General features: G+C 33.4%; 2 protein-coding genes across 4 annotated transcripts in view; one reads left to right on the plus strand and one right to left on the minus strand.

Moving 5' to 3' along the window:
• The window catches only part of LOC102583897 (serine/threonine-protein kinase EDR1), a 22,311-nt gene extending 14,584 nt beyond the window's left edge, over positions 1 to 7,727 (minus strand). For all 3 annotated transcript variants that reach the window (XM_015314191.1, XM_015314190.1, XM_006358905.2), the window contains exons 1-3: positions 7,604 to 7,727; positions 3,041 to 3,430; positions 49 to 252 (exon numbers count right to left, since the gene is read on the minus strand). In XM_015314191.1, the coding sequence (XP_015169677.1) occupies positions 49 to 252; positions 3,041 to 3,292 (456 nt within the window). In that variant the 5' untranslated portion in view covers positions 3,293 to 3,430; positions 7,604 to 7,727. The remainder of the gene's footprint in view (positions 1 to 48; positions 253 to 3,040; positions 3,431 to 7,603) is intronic.
• Positions 7,728 to 11,510: 3,783 nt separating this feature from the next.
• LOC102584213 (uncharacterized) lies at positions 11,511 to 16,553 on the plus strand. The gene is made up of 4 exons (XM_006358906.2): positions 11,511 to 11,727; positions 13,595 to 14,627; positions 14,754 to 15,591; positions 16,075 to 16,553. The coding sequence occupies exons 2-3, from the start codon at positions 13,620 to 13,622 to the stop codon at positions 15,579 to 15,581; spliced, it is 1,836 nt and encodes a 611-aa protein (XP_006358968.1). The 5' UTR covers positions 11,511 to 11,727; positions 13,595 to 13,619; the 3' UTR covers positions 15,582 to 15,591; positions 16,075 to 16,553.
• The last annotated feature ends 391 nt before the right edge of the window (positions 16,554 to 16,944 follow it).

A 16,944-nucleotide genomic window follows, 5' to 3' on the forward strand; every position in this document is an offset into this window, starting at 1 on the left:
CGGGAGATGGTGTGGGGGGGGGGGGGGGGGGGTATATAAGTCACCCACCAATCCAGCTATCTTTTTTATCATTGCTGCAGGACTTGCGTTCAAACCTTTCACCAGTGTAACAGTCAGTTGCTTTAGCATTGTAAGCTTTTTGTCTTTCTTGGCATCCACAAGTATAACATCTGCTCCAAAACCCTCAAGCTCTAAAGCATGAAGCTCATCCAACGTAGGAATGTCTTCAAAACGTTCCTTTAGCCTTTTCTCCTGAGCCAAAATAGGAGAAGAAAAGAGTGCACACATTAAAATTTTAGCAATGCAATTTCCTATCATAATTTTTTTTGAGAAAAGGTAACTTATATTATAAACAAAGGAATACTCAGGACGTATTCCAGTAATACTTACAATCAGAAATACAAAAGCGTTGTTGTTTTCCTATGAACTCGTTAAGAATTCTAAGATACTAGAATATCCTCATCTTCATGAGGATATTCATGTTTACACCAAAAATAGAAAAGAGCTAAACAATTCAACTTCATCTTCTCCATAGAGCAGCTCTTGTTGTCAAAACATCTCTGATTCCTTTCCAGCCAAATAGTCCACCAAATGCAGGATGGGACACTATCATAATTTTGTGGCAGCACCCACATTAGAAGATCTAAAAAGTAGGAAGGGCACTGGAAAGATAACACCCAGAGAAGTGTGTCCTTGACAGAATGTAAAGGTCGATTTTAGGTATATTCCTTGGGAAATATAAAGGGCCAGATTATTCAAACAAGTTACAATCGAGGCAATTGATGGACCTTGAGAAGACTGTAATCATACGGAAATATATACTCTAGATTAGTAATTACAATAGTGAAGTTAACAAATATTTGCCATTCATGCAACTAGCCAGTGCAGTAACTTCCCTCAAAAGAGGAAACATAAGTTAAATAACAGCTTAAGAGTAGAGTTTTTTCTAATAGAAGTAGCAGTGTAAGAGTTTTTTTGATCAAGTAAAAGGTTTGTCATAAAGGATTTAATCACATTGACATCATAGAAGCTCATGGAGAGACCATCGCAGATCCAGATAGAATCAAGGAAGAGATTGTGGATTTCTATAAGAATTTATACTCTGAGACAGTACACTGGAGACCTTTAGTCAACTTTCAAGACGGCTCAATAATTAGGGAAGATGATAATGATTGATTGCAGAGAGAATTTGAATAACAAGAGGTGTTGGAATGCTTAAAGTTATGTGCTGCTGACAAAACTCCAGGCCCAGATGGATATTCTATGGGATTTTTCCAATGCTGCTGGGAAATTGTGAAAAAGGATGTGATGGACACTATCAGAAACTTTCACAGGAGTGATAATTTTAAAAAGAGTTTCAATGCAACTTATATTGCCTTGATTCCTAAGAAAAATGGTGCCAAAAGTCTTAGAGATTTCAGACCTATAGTCTGATTGGGAGTGTGTATAAAATTATCTTATAGCTCCTTACTGAAAGGCACAAGAGAGTGATTGATAAACTGGTGGATAGACATCAAATGGCTTTTATTTAAGGCAGACAATCATGGATGTGGCATGATAGACAATGAGTGTGTGGATTCTAGAATCAAATAGCAGACCCCTGGTATTCTCTGCAAACTTGACATTGAGAAGGCTTTACAATCATGTTAATTGGAATTTCCTCCTAAAAGTTCTAAAAGACATAGGCAGGATCTATTTAGCTTACTATCACACATTTACTTGTATTTGAGGATATTTATCCACCTCCTGGGTAATTTAACTTTTTCCATAAAAGAAAATGATCATTTTCATCTCACCCTTAATCTAAATACTGACGTTCTAAGAGCCTTCCTGAACTCCTTACCAGCTCTAATTAACCTCCAAAGGTATTTAGAATTTGTAACATATGGATCAAACACCACGCACAAAAACTTTTATATCCATTTACAACAAGGACCATATATCCATTTCTCAGACTACAGAGAAGTACAGTTTTCTATTTATGAGGTAGAACACATGAGAAATTTTAATCTCACTGTTCACCTCAAACCTTCTATAACATGAAAAACTGGAGAAATGGAGCACAGGAACTAGCAACTCCTATTTGAAGTTTATCAGATGTCACCGAAGAAACAGCATAGAAACAAACAGTTAGAACGCATTTTGTTGGAAACTAAAGAGGTGCCGACGCACTTGTTTTGGAATAGTCACTTCAATCATATTACCATAAATCTAGGAGTTCATTTATATAACTATGTCTGTGACCATAAAATACCCAATGAGCTCAAAGTTTGATTTTCCTTTGATTTCATTTTTTGCCAATTTAGGAAGTAAGGCAGTAAGCAGCAATCAAAACAAGGATGAAATCACCAGAATGGATACACATGACAGCTATTTAGCACTTCTCACAATCAATGAAGACACAATTTCTTTTCCAATTAAAAAGAAAATCCTACAATCTAAAATCTAAGTTGTTTTTTTTCTAGAAACTGGGATTTGACCATAATGTAAATGATATAAAGCCCTTAGACATTACCAAAAAGAATTAAAAGAGTAGGATTATGGCATGATATTGTTCTAACTATTTTTTCAGACTGCAAGCTCTTTATACCCCCTTCAAGCTTCCTTTATCAGTGTGATCTATTCAACAATAATAAATAACCTAGATCAAGTACTTGATAAAAGAACCTCTTCAGCTACTCACAAAAATGAGGTAGATAACTTGAAGATTTCCTACACCTCAAACGAATTTAAAAACGAAAACAGGAAAATGGTTAAGATGAATATACCTTTTATCAATGGATAAAATAATATAGATGTGGAAGAACTACTGAGAAATCTGCCAATGCAATATTTCTTTCCCTCATCCTATCCTTCATGGCATGTAAGTTACTGATTTTAAGAAAACTCATATCATAAGTGCATCTATTATTAGAAGTGCATCAGCTGTATGCGGTTAATATTCAATTCGTTCAGATCTTAGATAGCAAAAATAGTTTTTAATAAAATGAATATCGCAATACAAGCAACAATACAAAGAATCATTAGTTTCAGCACTCACAGGAACAACAGAGTAGAAACCATTTGGTATTGGTTCAGAAAGTGTTCCAGTTTTCCAGAAAATCTGGGAAGCAGTCTGAGAGGACAACGCATTATATTCTCTTTCAGTTAGTTCCTGATTCCTCATGATTTCTTCTTTGCCATCAAGTGAAACGGATCCAAACTTCTCAGCAAATTCTGAAGGCCACCATGCAGTACTGGGGTATCTATGGTCTTGAAGCCCAACTTCATCTGGTATCTCTTCCATTTCCATAGATAGTTGAATTTTAATACCATCTCATACCACTCCTACCCCATAAAGGAGCTTATAAACTTCACATATGGTTTTAGACAAAATATCATGATCTAACAGCTTCCTCTACTTGATCTGTGCAAAGCTGATGTCATGGACCTGCGAAGTAAGAATTGTTTGACTCAAATTGATGTGTTTCTTCAGCGAAAGACTATCTATAATTCCTTTTAATGTATTGCATGCACTCAAAAGAAGCAAGGCTGTAGCCAGGAACGCTGCAGAAGAACTCACTAAAGCCTTGGACACACCCTTCCCCTCCAAAATAAATGTAGAAAATAGGAAAATGAAAATAAGAGAGAAATAAGGGGCCATAACAAAAGTAGAGAATTAATCACTATTTCAAGTATCAGATTACTAAAACAGATGCTCTACTACTTATGAAGAGTAGTCCTTATAAGAATAAAATTGTCAGGTCCACAGCAATCAAAAGCTCAAAACCTACATAATTCAACACGCTTTTTCCTAACCAGTACTATAAAAACAATTAAAAACTCATAATCTTATACTTTTAATGTGATTTTCAGGACGACTAGAATGGAAGTGGAGTATAATGATCCCGTTGTACAAGAACAAGGTGATATCCAAACTTACAAGTTACAACCACTATAGGGGTATCAAGCTACTAAAGCACACTATGAAAGTTTGGGAGAGGGTCATAGAGATGAGGATGTGGGGGTATGGTCATCTCCGAGAACCAATTTGGATTCATGTCAGGGCGGTCATCTACAGAAGTCATTCATTTACCTTGTAAGGAGACCGTTGGAGCTGTACAGGATAGGAAGAAAGACTTGCATATGACCACGTCCCTAGGGAGGTTCTATGGAGATGTTTGGAGCCTAGAGGTGTACCGGTGGCTTATATTTGGGAAACTAAGGACATGAACATGTATGATGGTGCCAAGACCCGTAAGAACATTGGGAGGTGACTCGGAATACTTTTAAATTGTGGTGGGGTTGCACCAAGGTTCAACTCTTAGCCCGTTTCTGTTTGCCTTTGAGGACGTGAAGATGTGGGCGCTTGCACCAGTGAGGAGGTGTGAGAGGTTGGCTATAGCGAGTGCCAAGAGAGGTAGAGGTAGGTTGAAGAAGAACTGGTGGAGGTGATATAGCAAGACATGGCACACCTATGGCTTACTGAGACATGATCCTAGATAGAAAGGTTTGGATATCGAGAATTAGGGTAGAAGATTAGTGGGTAATTGTCCGTTGTAGCACCTTTATGTGGCAGAGATAGGGGGCTATCTCTTCCCCTTTTCTCCTTATCAGTAGTATTCCTATTTAGTACTTGCGTAGTATCTTCAACTTCATTTTTATTGTTACCTGTTGTTTCTTTGCTTGTGTCTATCTTGCCACTTCGTTGTCGTTCTCTTTTCTCTTTCTAGCATGTCTTGGTATCTTGCTTTGTTTCTTGCTATAGTGTTTCATATTATTTTTTTCTTGCAACCCTACTTAGATTTCTTTTTTTCTTTTGAGCAGAGGATCTATGAGTAACAGCCTCTCTACTGCCACAAAGGTAGGGGTAGGGACTACGTAAATCCTACTCTCCCTAGGCCCTACTTGTGAGATTAAGCGAAATGATCAAGTTTGAATTATTTCTCTATCTACAGATCTTGGTACTTTTTCGTTCAAGTAAAAAGATTGGGCAATGTATTAAGAGGAGAAGGACCTAATCTAGGTGAAATGTATTAAAGACAAATCTCAACAAGTGTTGAAAGGAGATAATGAGATCAAAAAGAGATAAAGAGGTTATTTTGATTAATTGTTTAATCCGGACCACAAAAACAACATTTTGGATCTCCATACATCTCACTGACGGAAACATTAACTACACTCACAGAATTAGGCCGACAGAGTTAAAGGATTCTATGAAAAATATGAAGATTAAAATGCAATGTCCCAAATGGAATCCACATACAGATCTGGAAGTGTCCCGTGAGAGAGTGGAGTCGGACGGCTTGCTAAGTCATTTAATGTCGCTAAGAAATGGTAGGGTGCGAACAAGTGGAGAAAGAGTACCCTGATTCTATTTTATAAGAACAAAGAAGACATTCAAAGTTGCAAGAATTATCACGGCATTAAAACTTTGAGCCACACGATGAAACTTTATGTGGCGATAAAACATATATGTAGGGACACTAAAAGAGTGAAAAGAATCTGTTTGGATCTAACCTAGGTATATCTACAACAAAGTCTATATTCTTGCTAAGAAGATAATGGAAATTTATCGTGAGAAGAAGAACGATCTACACATTATGTTCATTAAATTGGAGAAAGTATATAATATAGTATCAAGAAAGGTTCTTTTGTGGGTGTTGGAGAATAAAGTAATTCATATTAGATATATATAAAAGACGAGTCAAAAAAATAACGAATTACAATGTGGATTTATATTATCATTTCTATTTGACAATCTAAACTGTTGCATCTGCATTCAAGTGCTTCAAGAACATGATTACCAAAAAACAAGAAAGATCAACTTCCAACTTCCAAAAGACATCTGAAATTGCATCTCAAGTACACTTAACTGTGAAATGCACCAATATTAACTCTCACTATCTGCTGCTCCTAATAATTCGTACAATTGCCTACACCAACTTGATCAAACAATTGGCAAACCAACCAGTTTACACGTTGAGCTACACAAAACACCCTCATGCTTAGAGTTTTATAAACCAAATTCACAATCAATAAGAATATATCCTTCCTAACTAAGAATTGCCTAAAAATCGCCACACCAAAACAAACGACTCAACCAATCAACTATACCCTCAGGCAGCTAGGCACATCCAAATTACTACAGTGCTCAAATGTTTTATCCCATTGGATTACTTTTACACTGCTTTTTTGCAATTTTCAGGACCCTAGCAAGAACATCAATTTCCTAATTCAAAATTTCCCTCCATCACCAAACTTAAGATCATCTAGGTTCTAACTTCAAGTGCTGCACACAAGCTAACAGCTTGATCACCAATTCATTTTCCACAAACTGGCATACAGTAAATTTCAGCACAAATACAGCTGTAATCCAGACACTAATATATATAGACTAAGGGGTCATTTGGTAACTGGTTTGGAGGTGAGTTATGCAGGTATTAAATCCTTCATAAGCAATACTACTTTTGGTAACTGGTTAATAGGTAAGTTATTCATATATAAAATTGATACAGTGGTTGGTTTGCAATTTAGAAATCCGCATAACTAATACATGTATGAGTTATGAGGGAATCTATATATTATTTTATGCACGATAGAATGAAATAAGTAATACATAAATAGCTAAACCCTACATAACTAATATCTACATAAAATAATGCATAGATTCTCTCATAACTAATCCTTGCATTGCTAATACATACATAACTCTAACCAACAACCAAACGACCCCCGTTTGGTAGCTAGTAAAGAAGCAACTTATTCATGTACTATTTTTTGCATAAGTTACACAATGTTTAGTAGCTAATTAGGAAATAAATTATACATGTATAAAATTAATATGACGTTTGATTTGTAATTTAAAAATCTTCATAACTAATAGATGTATAAGTTATGAGGGAATTGGTGTATTAATCTTATGCAAGGTAGAAGATGGAACAATTAATACCAGCATAACTAATATGGCTTAACTAATACATGCATATTTCTAACTAGCTACCGAACAACCCCTAATATTACTCCCTCCATTCCAATTTATATGGCATTTTTCACTTCCTAAAATTCAATTTGACTAATATTTGAAGCTAAATTAGATTTCTTTTTTTTTATGACAAGGGAAACCCGCAGCAGCTACCTTTGGGTGCGCATAGGGTAAAATTCCGCTCCTATGCAATAGCTCGCAAACCACGTAGGAAAGGTAATATGCACTAGGAAAGCCTGGTGCAACGAGCTCGACCCAGAAGGTGTTACCCCTTGCTTTTGCTGGCAAGGGGTTTCGAACTTGAGACCTCCAACATGGAAGTCCCAAGCCCAGTTGCAATTTTTCTAATGTCAAATAAGATAAATTATATAGTTCGAATCTCATAAAAACACAAAGTGTCACATAAATTAGTACGACGCAGGGGAGTAACATTTTAGCACGCATTGCATTGGGGAAATATTACTCCCTCTGAAGCTAATACTGTATCAGTTGGGACGGAGTAACATTTAGCACCAGAATTGTATAAAATTGAACAAAAAAAGAGCTACAATATACAGAAATGCGAGCATATAATGTAACTATTTACGAAGAAATCGAAGAAGTAAAAGCAATTAACAGAAGTGTGCTCGGAGACTTTACCGGAATTCAGCAGATCTTAAGGAAGTGAAAATCTGCAGGTAATAGAGTAGCAATGGACAAATAGCATTTGAATCGCTATATATCGTGAAGAGTGAAGAGAGAGAAATAGAGTGATGCAAACTGAAACGGCGGCTTGGATTACTTAGGAAAATAATATCATTGAATTTATATTGAATACAGGAATATGTGTCTTAATTTAATTCGTTATATTTAATTTTTGTTGGGAATTGCTTCCTTATCATATTATAAAGTAGTGACTTGATTAAATATAAAAAGATTGGATAGCAAGAATAAGAGTGTGTTGCTTTTGTATTGCCTAGTATCAATGTCTAACAATGGTGTTAAAACTATTATTAATATAGGTTACACAAATAAATGTCTAACAACCAATAGAAAAACTTCATTTGAGCTCTAAACTATTATGACTAATGATAATCGTTCACATGAAATTATCGTTAGTAGTGTCAGCTAATATTCCTTTGTTATGATAGGGAATTGCAAATGTGTGTGGCCTACAACAATAAGAACATCAATGACAAATAATCATCCGACTAAATATCTTTTTTGAATAATATTTTCATTTGTACCAACACATGTACACATAATGTATTTGTAGGGGAAAAAGCTATGATGAAGAAGTTCTTGCATGTCAAGCCCAGGGTCTATCCCAGCCTTTGTATCCACGTAGATAGAAGTAAAATCTGCATATATTCTATTCTTTTCAGATTTTACTTGTGAAATTTCATTAAATATGTTATTGTTATTATTATATCCCAAGAAAACAAATTTATACACATTAATTAAAAGAAAATGACCAATTCTTTTAGTAATACAGTAAAACCTCACTAGATTAATATAGCTGAGACTATAAAATATTACTTTATTTTTGTAGGGGTATTATTTAATCGATATATTGATATTTATTAATTTAAAGAGTGTTTTGAGATTCAACCTTCTAATACTGGGATAACAAGAGCTTACAACATGTATTATTGCAATAGATTTTATCATAGAATAATAAAAGGTTATAAAGTGGGATAAACTAATCTAGAAAAGATTAATGTTTTGGTTGCTATCAAGTTTGCACTCCTGGCTTGGACAATAAATGTTCAGCGAGCAAGAGACAATAGCAAATTATTTTCGGCACTGCAAATTTTGTTTAGAGGATGAAATCTCAGAGAATTTGAATGAGCCCACTTGTGAAAACGTCATTCATGAACTTGAAGTCATAATTAATGATCTAGGTTACCCCAATAAAATGGACGTCAACAACCTATTAGATTACCCAAGTGAAAAATGATACATGTTCAGAGATTCAGAGCTTAGAAGAAATTGTGAATATCATAAAAAAAAATGTTGAAGATGATACAATACCTTTAGAATCAGTTACATGTAAGGAAACACTTATCACATCTAGAACTCTTCACAACTTTATGGTGCAGTTCGAAAAGACAACACTGAAACTTTTGGATGCAATAAGAAAATGTAGAAATGAACTTCAATTAGATTTAGAGTTTAACAAGACACAATAACATCACATTTCACTAACTTGTTTTAAATATATTTGTTTTTAAAAAAATTATTCATTTATAATATTAATGAGACCATATATTTATATAGAGGTCTTCTGAAAATATATCATCTTATTATTTTATCAAATTAAGTAACTTTTTCCATTAATCTAAGTCAGGATCAAAGGAAAATATTATCTTAGAGAAATTATCAATTATCGAGTATTAATTTAGTGAGGTTTTACTCCTATCTTTTCGATCCCACAACTCATTTTCTTCTATTTTCTTGACCTGTCAAATCTTTGGTGACGACTGACGAGGTAAGACTTTTATTCCTTTTCATTTTCATGAAAATGACATTCAAAAAAACTTTCAAAATATTAATAATGTATTACTTTCGAAAATTATCATATTTTGCAAAGTTATTCATTTTTTCTAATTTTTCATTCGGCGTGCATACCTTTTTTGAGGTCCTAATAATTTAGATCTGTGCCTAAGAGTATTATAAGAAAACTTAATTTTTGAACATTTTTGTAGCAAGTCTATTAGAAATAAAATCAATAGCAAAAGTTAAAAGTGTTTTTCTAATTTAAATTATTTATTTTAAAAATTAAAATATTTTATCAGGCCTCAAGAAAAAAAAAGTGATTTCTTATTAATTACAACAGAAATTGAATTTATCAAATCGTTTGGTTGTGATTTGTGAATATTTGCTAGAATCAAAATAAATCTATAGAAAATCATTAAATTATTTATGTTAGAAGGTGGGTTGTAATATATTACCCCAAGATTATAATTCCTAATATTTTTTAAAATTAGAATTAGTGACCTATTTCCGAAAAGAACCCCATTTGTAACATATAAGGATCGTTGACATTGTTGTAACATGTGGTATTCTAATTGATTATTTTTTTCTACGTTTTTAAAGTTGAGTTCATCACACTGATTTACATAGACGAGTTATATCTTTTATTTGATTCGCAAGCTATTGCATATGAGCGAAATTATTTAGCGTATATTCAAGATAATAAAATTTTCTACCGTATAACAAAATCTCAAAAAATTGGATAAAATCCATTTTTAAGGCTAATCATATGCCTTAATCACCGACAATATTCCTACTTTTTTATACTCTTAATTTTAAACATCACAAAACCATGTAGGTAGATGATGAAGTATTTATTTGGATCTGACACACTCATTAAAAATATATTTATTGATATAATTATTTTATGATATTATCCTTATTAATTGATATTTTAGTTAGATATTAAATAATAATCTGAGGAATGAGTAATTAATATAAGGATAAAATATAAGAAAAAATAATTATATTTTCTTGATATATTAAAAGTGAAAAATAAAAATGAAAAATTATTTTTAAAATAACAAATAAATAAAAAGCATAATATATAACATTAGATTTTAAAAAAAATCAAATTATTATAATAAAATGTCGTTATAACGAGTAATTATTAAAAAGAGGCTTGTGGATAAAAAGATGACTTTTTATTTGGCAAAAAGTGTTGTTATTACACAAAACCATGTAGAATGATGAAGTGTCCAAAAACTCAAGAAATTATAACACATTTATGATTAATATTAGTAATACATCAATGATTAAATGGACAAGTTGGGGAGTCACAAAAATATAAAATGACTAGCTAGGATGACTTTTGTGAGGATGAGGGCCCTTCTCCTCCCATCCCCACACTCTTTAAATAAAGAAAAAGATTTTATAATCTTTTGGTAATTTTTTTTTAAAAATAATTCAACATCCTTTAAATTATTGTTACTAATATTTAAATGCTATCTTTTTTCTAATAGTTCAATTTAACATTCTTTCGTTAAAAAATTACATTATATAATTAAGTCCATAAAATTGATAAGGGGTAAACTTAGATTGTTTTTTTCCCCCCTCAAATGAAGACACTTAATTAAAGTTTTCCGTTTCATATTGGAATTTTGCTAATGACAAAAATAAATACGAGATAATTTTATAATTAAAAGAGTAGAAATGGACAAAAAATATATAACGTGAGGACAAAATTGAATAACTTTGAAATATTTTATCGTTAATATTTTTTTTCTTGTGAACTTTTTACTCATAATTTAAAAAATGCTTACCTTACTCCTACCTCTTACGTCGTAAAAATAAAAATATTATTTCTCAAATATATTCAACTTAAATAATACAAATATATTATTATTATCATAGTAAATTTAGATATTTTTGGTCAAATAAATGTTATCACATGATTTATGCCTATTAATCACGAGGCAAATTGAAATGCATAATAACTGAAGTAAACGCTAGTCAAAAGAAACGTATTGATTCTTCTTACATAACTAACTACAAGACTTAATTATTTTATTAAAAAAAGCAAATTGGATTTTTTCCATTGAAGCAAAGCTCAAAACTTGTTCAATTGGAGAATCCAAAAAAACTTTATTCTTTAACTAATCTCTGTTTCTCTTTCTTATCTCATTTCTCACTTTTTTTTTCTTTTTTTCTGAAATTGTTTTTTTTATATAGTTATTTTAAACACTTAAATTCAATCATTCAGCCAAGGAAAAGAATTATTTCAAGTCAAGATCATCTATTTTCTAAAGGTACACTGTGTTTTTTACTCAGTTTTAATTTTTATTTATGTTATTGCATGTGTTGTTTTTCTCTGTTTTTTTTTTTTTTAGAATTTTTAGAATTCTGCTGGATTTATATGCTTATTACTGCTCCATTGGATATTTTTTTTTTCTGGGCTTATGTAGCTGAATTTCAAGAATTCTTCAAGTTTCAATCTTTCCAACAAAGTTTGTAAGATTATTTTTTTTCCTTTCCAGAAAGTTTTTTTTTGGGAAAAAGAGGTTAGTACTATCCTCTTAAAGAAAAATTTTACAAAAAAAAAAAAATGAATTTGAAAATAAAAAGGTAATTTTTTAGTTGAATTTCAAGAATTCTTCAAGTTTCAATCTTTTTAATAATCAAGCTATTAAAGGAAAAGTTACAACAAAGTTTGTAGGAACATTTGTTGGGTTTTTCTATAAAGTGTTGATTTGAACTTTTTTTTTTTTTTGGGAAAAAAAAAATTACTACCTCTTTTTGGAAGATTTTAAAAACCTGAGTGTGAAATCTTGAAAAAGATAGTAACTTTTTTCTTTCCTTCAAAAAACAGTTGAAACAAACACTTTTTTTTAAAAAGCAAAACTAATTTTTGCAAAAGCTCAAAAATTTCTTTTGTGAGTTATGTTGTGCTAGGAAATAGAGGTTATGGAGTTTGGAGAAGTTGGCTAGTTATTTGAAGGAAAGTTTAGATTCTAAATGGCTATCCAAATTAAGTTTCTTGATTTTGCCTATGAAAATTGAAAATTATGAAGTCTCTTTATTTATTCAGGTTAAAGATTTGTAATGTCAATGTAGTTATATGATAATGTGAAAGAAAAGCCAAAAGTATCTAGTTTTGAAATGAATTGGACATGAATAGAGTGGAATTTTGTATAATGGAGTCATATAGTTGATTCTAAGTAATTCGGAACTCGGGCTACCAAGTCATGTAGAACTCAGTAGTTTTGGCTAGACCTTGTATTTGTGTATAAAAATATACTTAATATGTATAAATAATTTATACAAAATCTAGTAAGTTGCCTTTTCTAGAATCTAGACTCAAAATCCTAGCTCCGCTTCAGGGAGCACCTTGGTTGGAAGTTCGAGTCATAACTATCAGGTAGGAAGTTTGGCGGGGTGGAGTTTACCATAAAAGATTTATCTACTTGGATCACGCCATCAAGTCAATCTTGATAGTCCGAATATGAGAAGTGTCTTAATCGCATTGATGAATGAATGATGTCCTCAAGATTTTATAGTTAGGCTTGTAAAATGTATGTTTCTCTTCACCTGCTTTCCTCTTCAATCTTACTGTTATTGGCCAATGGAATTGTTCTGAAGACCGACGTATGTTGCTTGGACTCTTCTGCCAGACCTGTATCAAATTCTCCAAAACTGAACTACTTTTAGAGGAACCGAGATACACTTTCCGGTATATTTGAAGAGTGTCTTAAGCAACATAGTTGAAGGCACTCTTATCGATCTAAAGTGTATTTCACTTTGAACTATTTACCCAAGGTTTCCCCATAAAGTTCTCCAGAAAAATGTTTCTGATTTTTGTTGATAGTAATTGTGAATAAGCAAGTAGGGGCCGAGAGGTTGCGAGATTTCAGGAATAGGTTGACTTTCTTTCATTTTGTTATGAAAATGAAAGTGGTTTCGTTTTTTTAAATCTGTATCTATTTACATAGAGTTGATCTAAGCTTTGAAGACGACACAACATCATTTCTATAAGGACTTAAGTGATCTTGGTTTGTTGTTATAGTTGAAAATGAAGGCACTGGTGTAACATCATAGATTAGTGGCCCCTGTTACGTTAACGTTTTGTTGTTGTCATACATTGAAGAAATATTCACAATTTGATTGTTGAGTGTGCAGAAATAAGGCGGTGCCAAATCATCACATGGAGGGCAAGCAATTGAAGTTTAATCAACCTCTTTTGTCAGTAAGACGAATCTCTCCGGCAATGATTTCCCAGAGAGATGAGAAAATGAAATTTGACAATTCCTTTCCCACTATGACACATCCTCCTCATTACAAATCAGAACTGAACTCAGGCTTAGTGGTAATGCCAGGAACTGTTCCTTTCCTCTGGGAACAGACCCCCGGAAAGCCAAAGGATGAGAGCAGACCACAAACTCATTTCACGGAAAAACCTCCTACCGCACCAAAGCTTCCACCTGGGTGGAAGTTAAGAGATAACCAGGATTTCGATCAAACAGGAAAATTTCAAAATGCCATGCTGAGTTTCACTTCTTCTTCAGATGAAAATGTAAAGAAGATGGAGAGTTTTGACAGCTCAAAAGAGATGATGCACGATAAGGAAAAGATTGAATCGGAGGATGACAATGAAGCCTATTTGGATGCCTTGGATACACTTTCAAGAACTGGATCATCCTTCCTAAATTGTAGTGTAAGTGGCTTAAGTGAATTTGATGAGCCGAATGCAAAACAGTCTCGAACTTCTTCAACGAATCCACAGACTAAGGATTTCATGATGGGTCGATTTCTGCCAGCAGCTAAGGCAATGACTTCAGACAAGACTTCAGAAACACCTTACTATGTCCGCAAGAAGCAACCACCTGTCGAGGATCAACGAAGACAGACGAAGAATATAATAAATGGGGATAGACAGCCTCAGTTGCGCTACGGACCTAGTTTTACACTTTATCATTCCCAAGCTCATGATTATAAAGAAGAAGAGGAAGAAAGTGATGATAACTGTTATGAAAGAGGAAATTTATCTACTAATATTTGTGGATTGTTGCCTCATTTTTGCTTGAAAAGTTCTTTTCGTCTTCTGAATCCTGTACCTGCAATGAGTGCTAGACCTCGAATACCCGTCTCTCCTGTCAGTAGAACACAAACTGGATCCTTTTCTACTACTTCTTTTAGCGGAACAGAAAATGAGGTATGAACTTCCATTCTTTTCTTCCTGGCACTCATTTCTTTGCTTGATCCACTCGCGTTGTGTTAACTTTCTTGCCTAGATTTACTTTGACTAAACTATAATTATAATTTTTGTTATCTTTTACAGCGGTCAACATCTGATGTAAGTGAGCAAAAGTCTGTCGTTGGATCCATAACAACTCAACTACACGAGGATAAGAACGATATTAAGGGCAGGACCTATTCAATTTATGCCAATGACCCTTACAATAATATGACAATGCTTGGCACGAACGCAGAAGAAAATAATCCCGAGCTCAAGTGCTTGTCTGATCAGAACAATAGCAGGGAAGTAGATGTTTTAACTCCTTGTGTAGAGAAAACTCTGTACATAGATATTGTGCATAAAACAGATTCGTCAGTTAAGATATCATGTTCTCTAGATAAAAAACCATCTAAGTTACAACACGAGGACGTTGAGATACTTGAACAGATGATAAAACAAAAACCATTTGTAGATTCTTCACTTTATTCGTCTGAGACTTCATTAAAGCCATATCTTCAAAGGAAAGCTGACTTCAATCCACCACGTTCAGCGGAAAAACTGAACAATGGAAGGGAGATGAAAACACAAACATCTACCAGTCAAGCTCAAGATTGTTACCAAGATGCAATGACCTTAGCAAAGTCTGACAGTGATGGTTTAGAAAAAAACAGGAAGCCAATTCCGAGAAGAGAAAAGTTAGAGAACTCATGCAAAGTGCACCCAGAGTTTCTTGCTCCACCACCTTTACCGAAATCTCCATCAGATTCCTGGCTTTGCCGCACTTTGCCTTCTTTATCCACAAAGAATGCATCTTCACGGGCTTATATCGGAACAGGACTAAATCCTAATAACCAGTCTTCTAAGCCACTGCCTAGTGATTCCAAGTGGGAAACAATTGTTAAAATGACAAAGAAGCAACAGCATCTGTGAAACTCTTGAGGTAAATTCTTTATTTCTTCCAATGTACAAGTTTATGCATTTGTCTTCCCCCTCCCCCTCCCGGAGTTCTGAAAGAGTCCCACATCGCAGCCCTTTAAGGGATGAGTGGTCTCTTTAATTTGACTTGGGAAATCCTCACCTCTTGAGCTAGCTTTTTGGAGTTAGGTCCAATATCCATTTTCTTACGGGAGTGAAGGGAATGAGTTATGACCCCTCCCCCAATTCCAGTTTATGCAGCAACATTTTTGTCAAACTTCCGTTTAATCCTTGATGAGAAGCTTTTATAGCCACACAAATATCATGACATGTTTATGATCACAAGCCTCAAAAGTCTTCATTTATTTCTTGAACTCCGTGGCTATTGTTTACGTGCCTATTGTTTAAGTCTTTCATTTATTTCTTGAACTCCATGCCTATTGTTTAAGTGTTCCTTATTTTTTCCAGTTTCTTAGTTTCTCTGCTTAGAATTTCACCATTCTGTCAGGAACTTGGGGCTTTGACATATATAGAAGAAGCTCAGTAGAAGATGTAAAGGCTTTTCTGAACTCCTCTGGTTTATTTCTCATGCTTTCTTGTGCATATCGAAAAGTAAGATTGGCGCGAAGATGGCCGATAATATATTGTTTGCTGTATAGACTCTATACTCCCTTCAGTAATGGCTTTATAACTGCAAACTCATAGCATGTAATTACATGATAGAATAAGAGTTTACTGTACAGATGATCCTGAAATTCAATGTAAACTTTAATCCCTTGCATGTTGGGATTTCTTGTTTCTGAGAGAGGTAAATGTATTGATATTTGGACGAAAACTCGAAACTTAAGTGGAGAAAGGTAGAGGGACGTAACCTTACTCCTACTTTGTGAAGGATTGCCAAATGGCACAAATTGCCAGCATCTGTCTGATAATAAATCATAATGTGGAGCTAGATTTTGAGTATAAATTGAACATGTTCATATTTTTCTTTCTGTATGTACAGTCATGCTATTAATAGTCATCATTTGACTAATTATCAATCTTCTATAAGCAATTTAGTTATCTTTAATGCAAAAGTTTAATGAACTAACAGTGATTATTTGTGAAATGGAATACAAATTCTGCGTAGAATTGTTGGAATTCTTATTGAAAATACTTGATCGCGAACATTGTGGGGAATTCTTTAAAATTCCAAAGAAAAAAATCAAGCACTGATGTTGCGTCAAATTAACTGAACATCAAAACATCACATGACACAACCCCTCCTTGTTCTGCGAGTACAAAGCACTTTGATATACGTATCTATCTATATATAATAAGCTACAATGCAAAGATTTTTATAGTATTTAGTAACTATCTTGTTAGCTTTCAACCAAAA

Source organism: Solanum tuberosum, unplaced genomic scaffold (assembly GCF_000226075.1).
Source record: "Solanum tuberosum cultivar DM 1-3 516 R44 unplaced genomic scaffold, SolTub_3.0 scf00283, whole genome shotgun sequence".
NCBI classification, from domain to species: domain Eukaryota; kingdom Viridiplantae; phylum Streptophyta; class Magnoliopsida; order Solanales; family Solanaceae; genus Solanum; species Solanum tuberosum.

Coding starts and splice junctions, on each gene's coding strand:
- LOC102584213 (XM_006358906.2), top strand. CDS start 13,620: ATGGAGGGCAAGCAATTGAAGTTTAATCAACCTCTTTTGTCAGTAAGA. Junction 14,628..14,753: donor TTAGCGGAACAGAAAATGAG/GTATGAACTTCC, acceptor TATCTTTTACAG/CGGTCAACATCTGATGTAAG.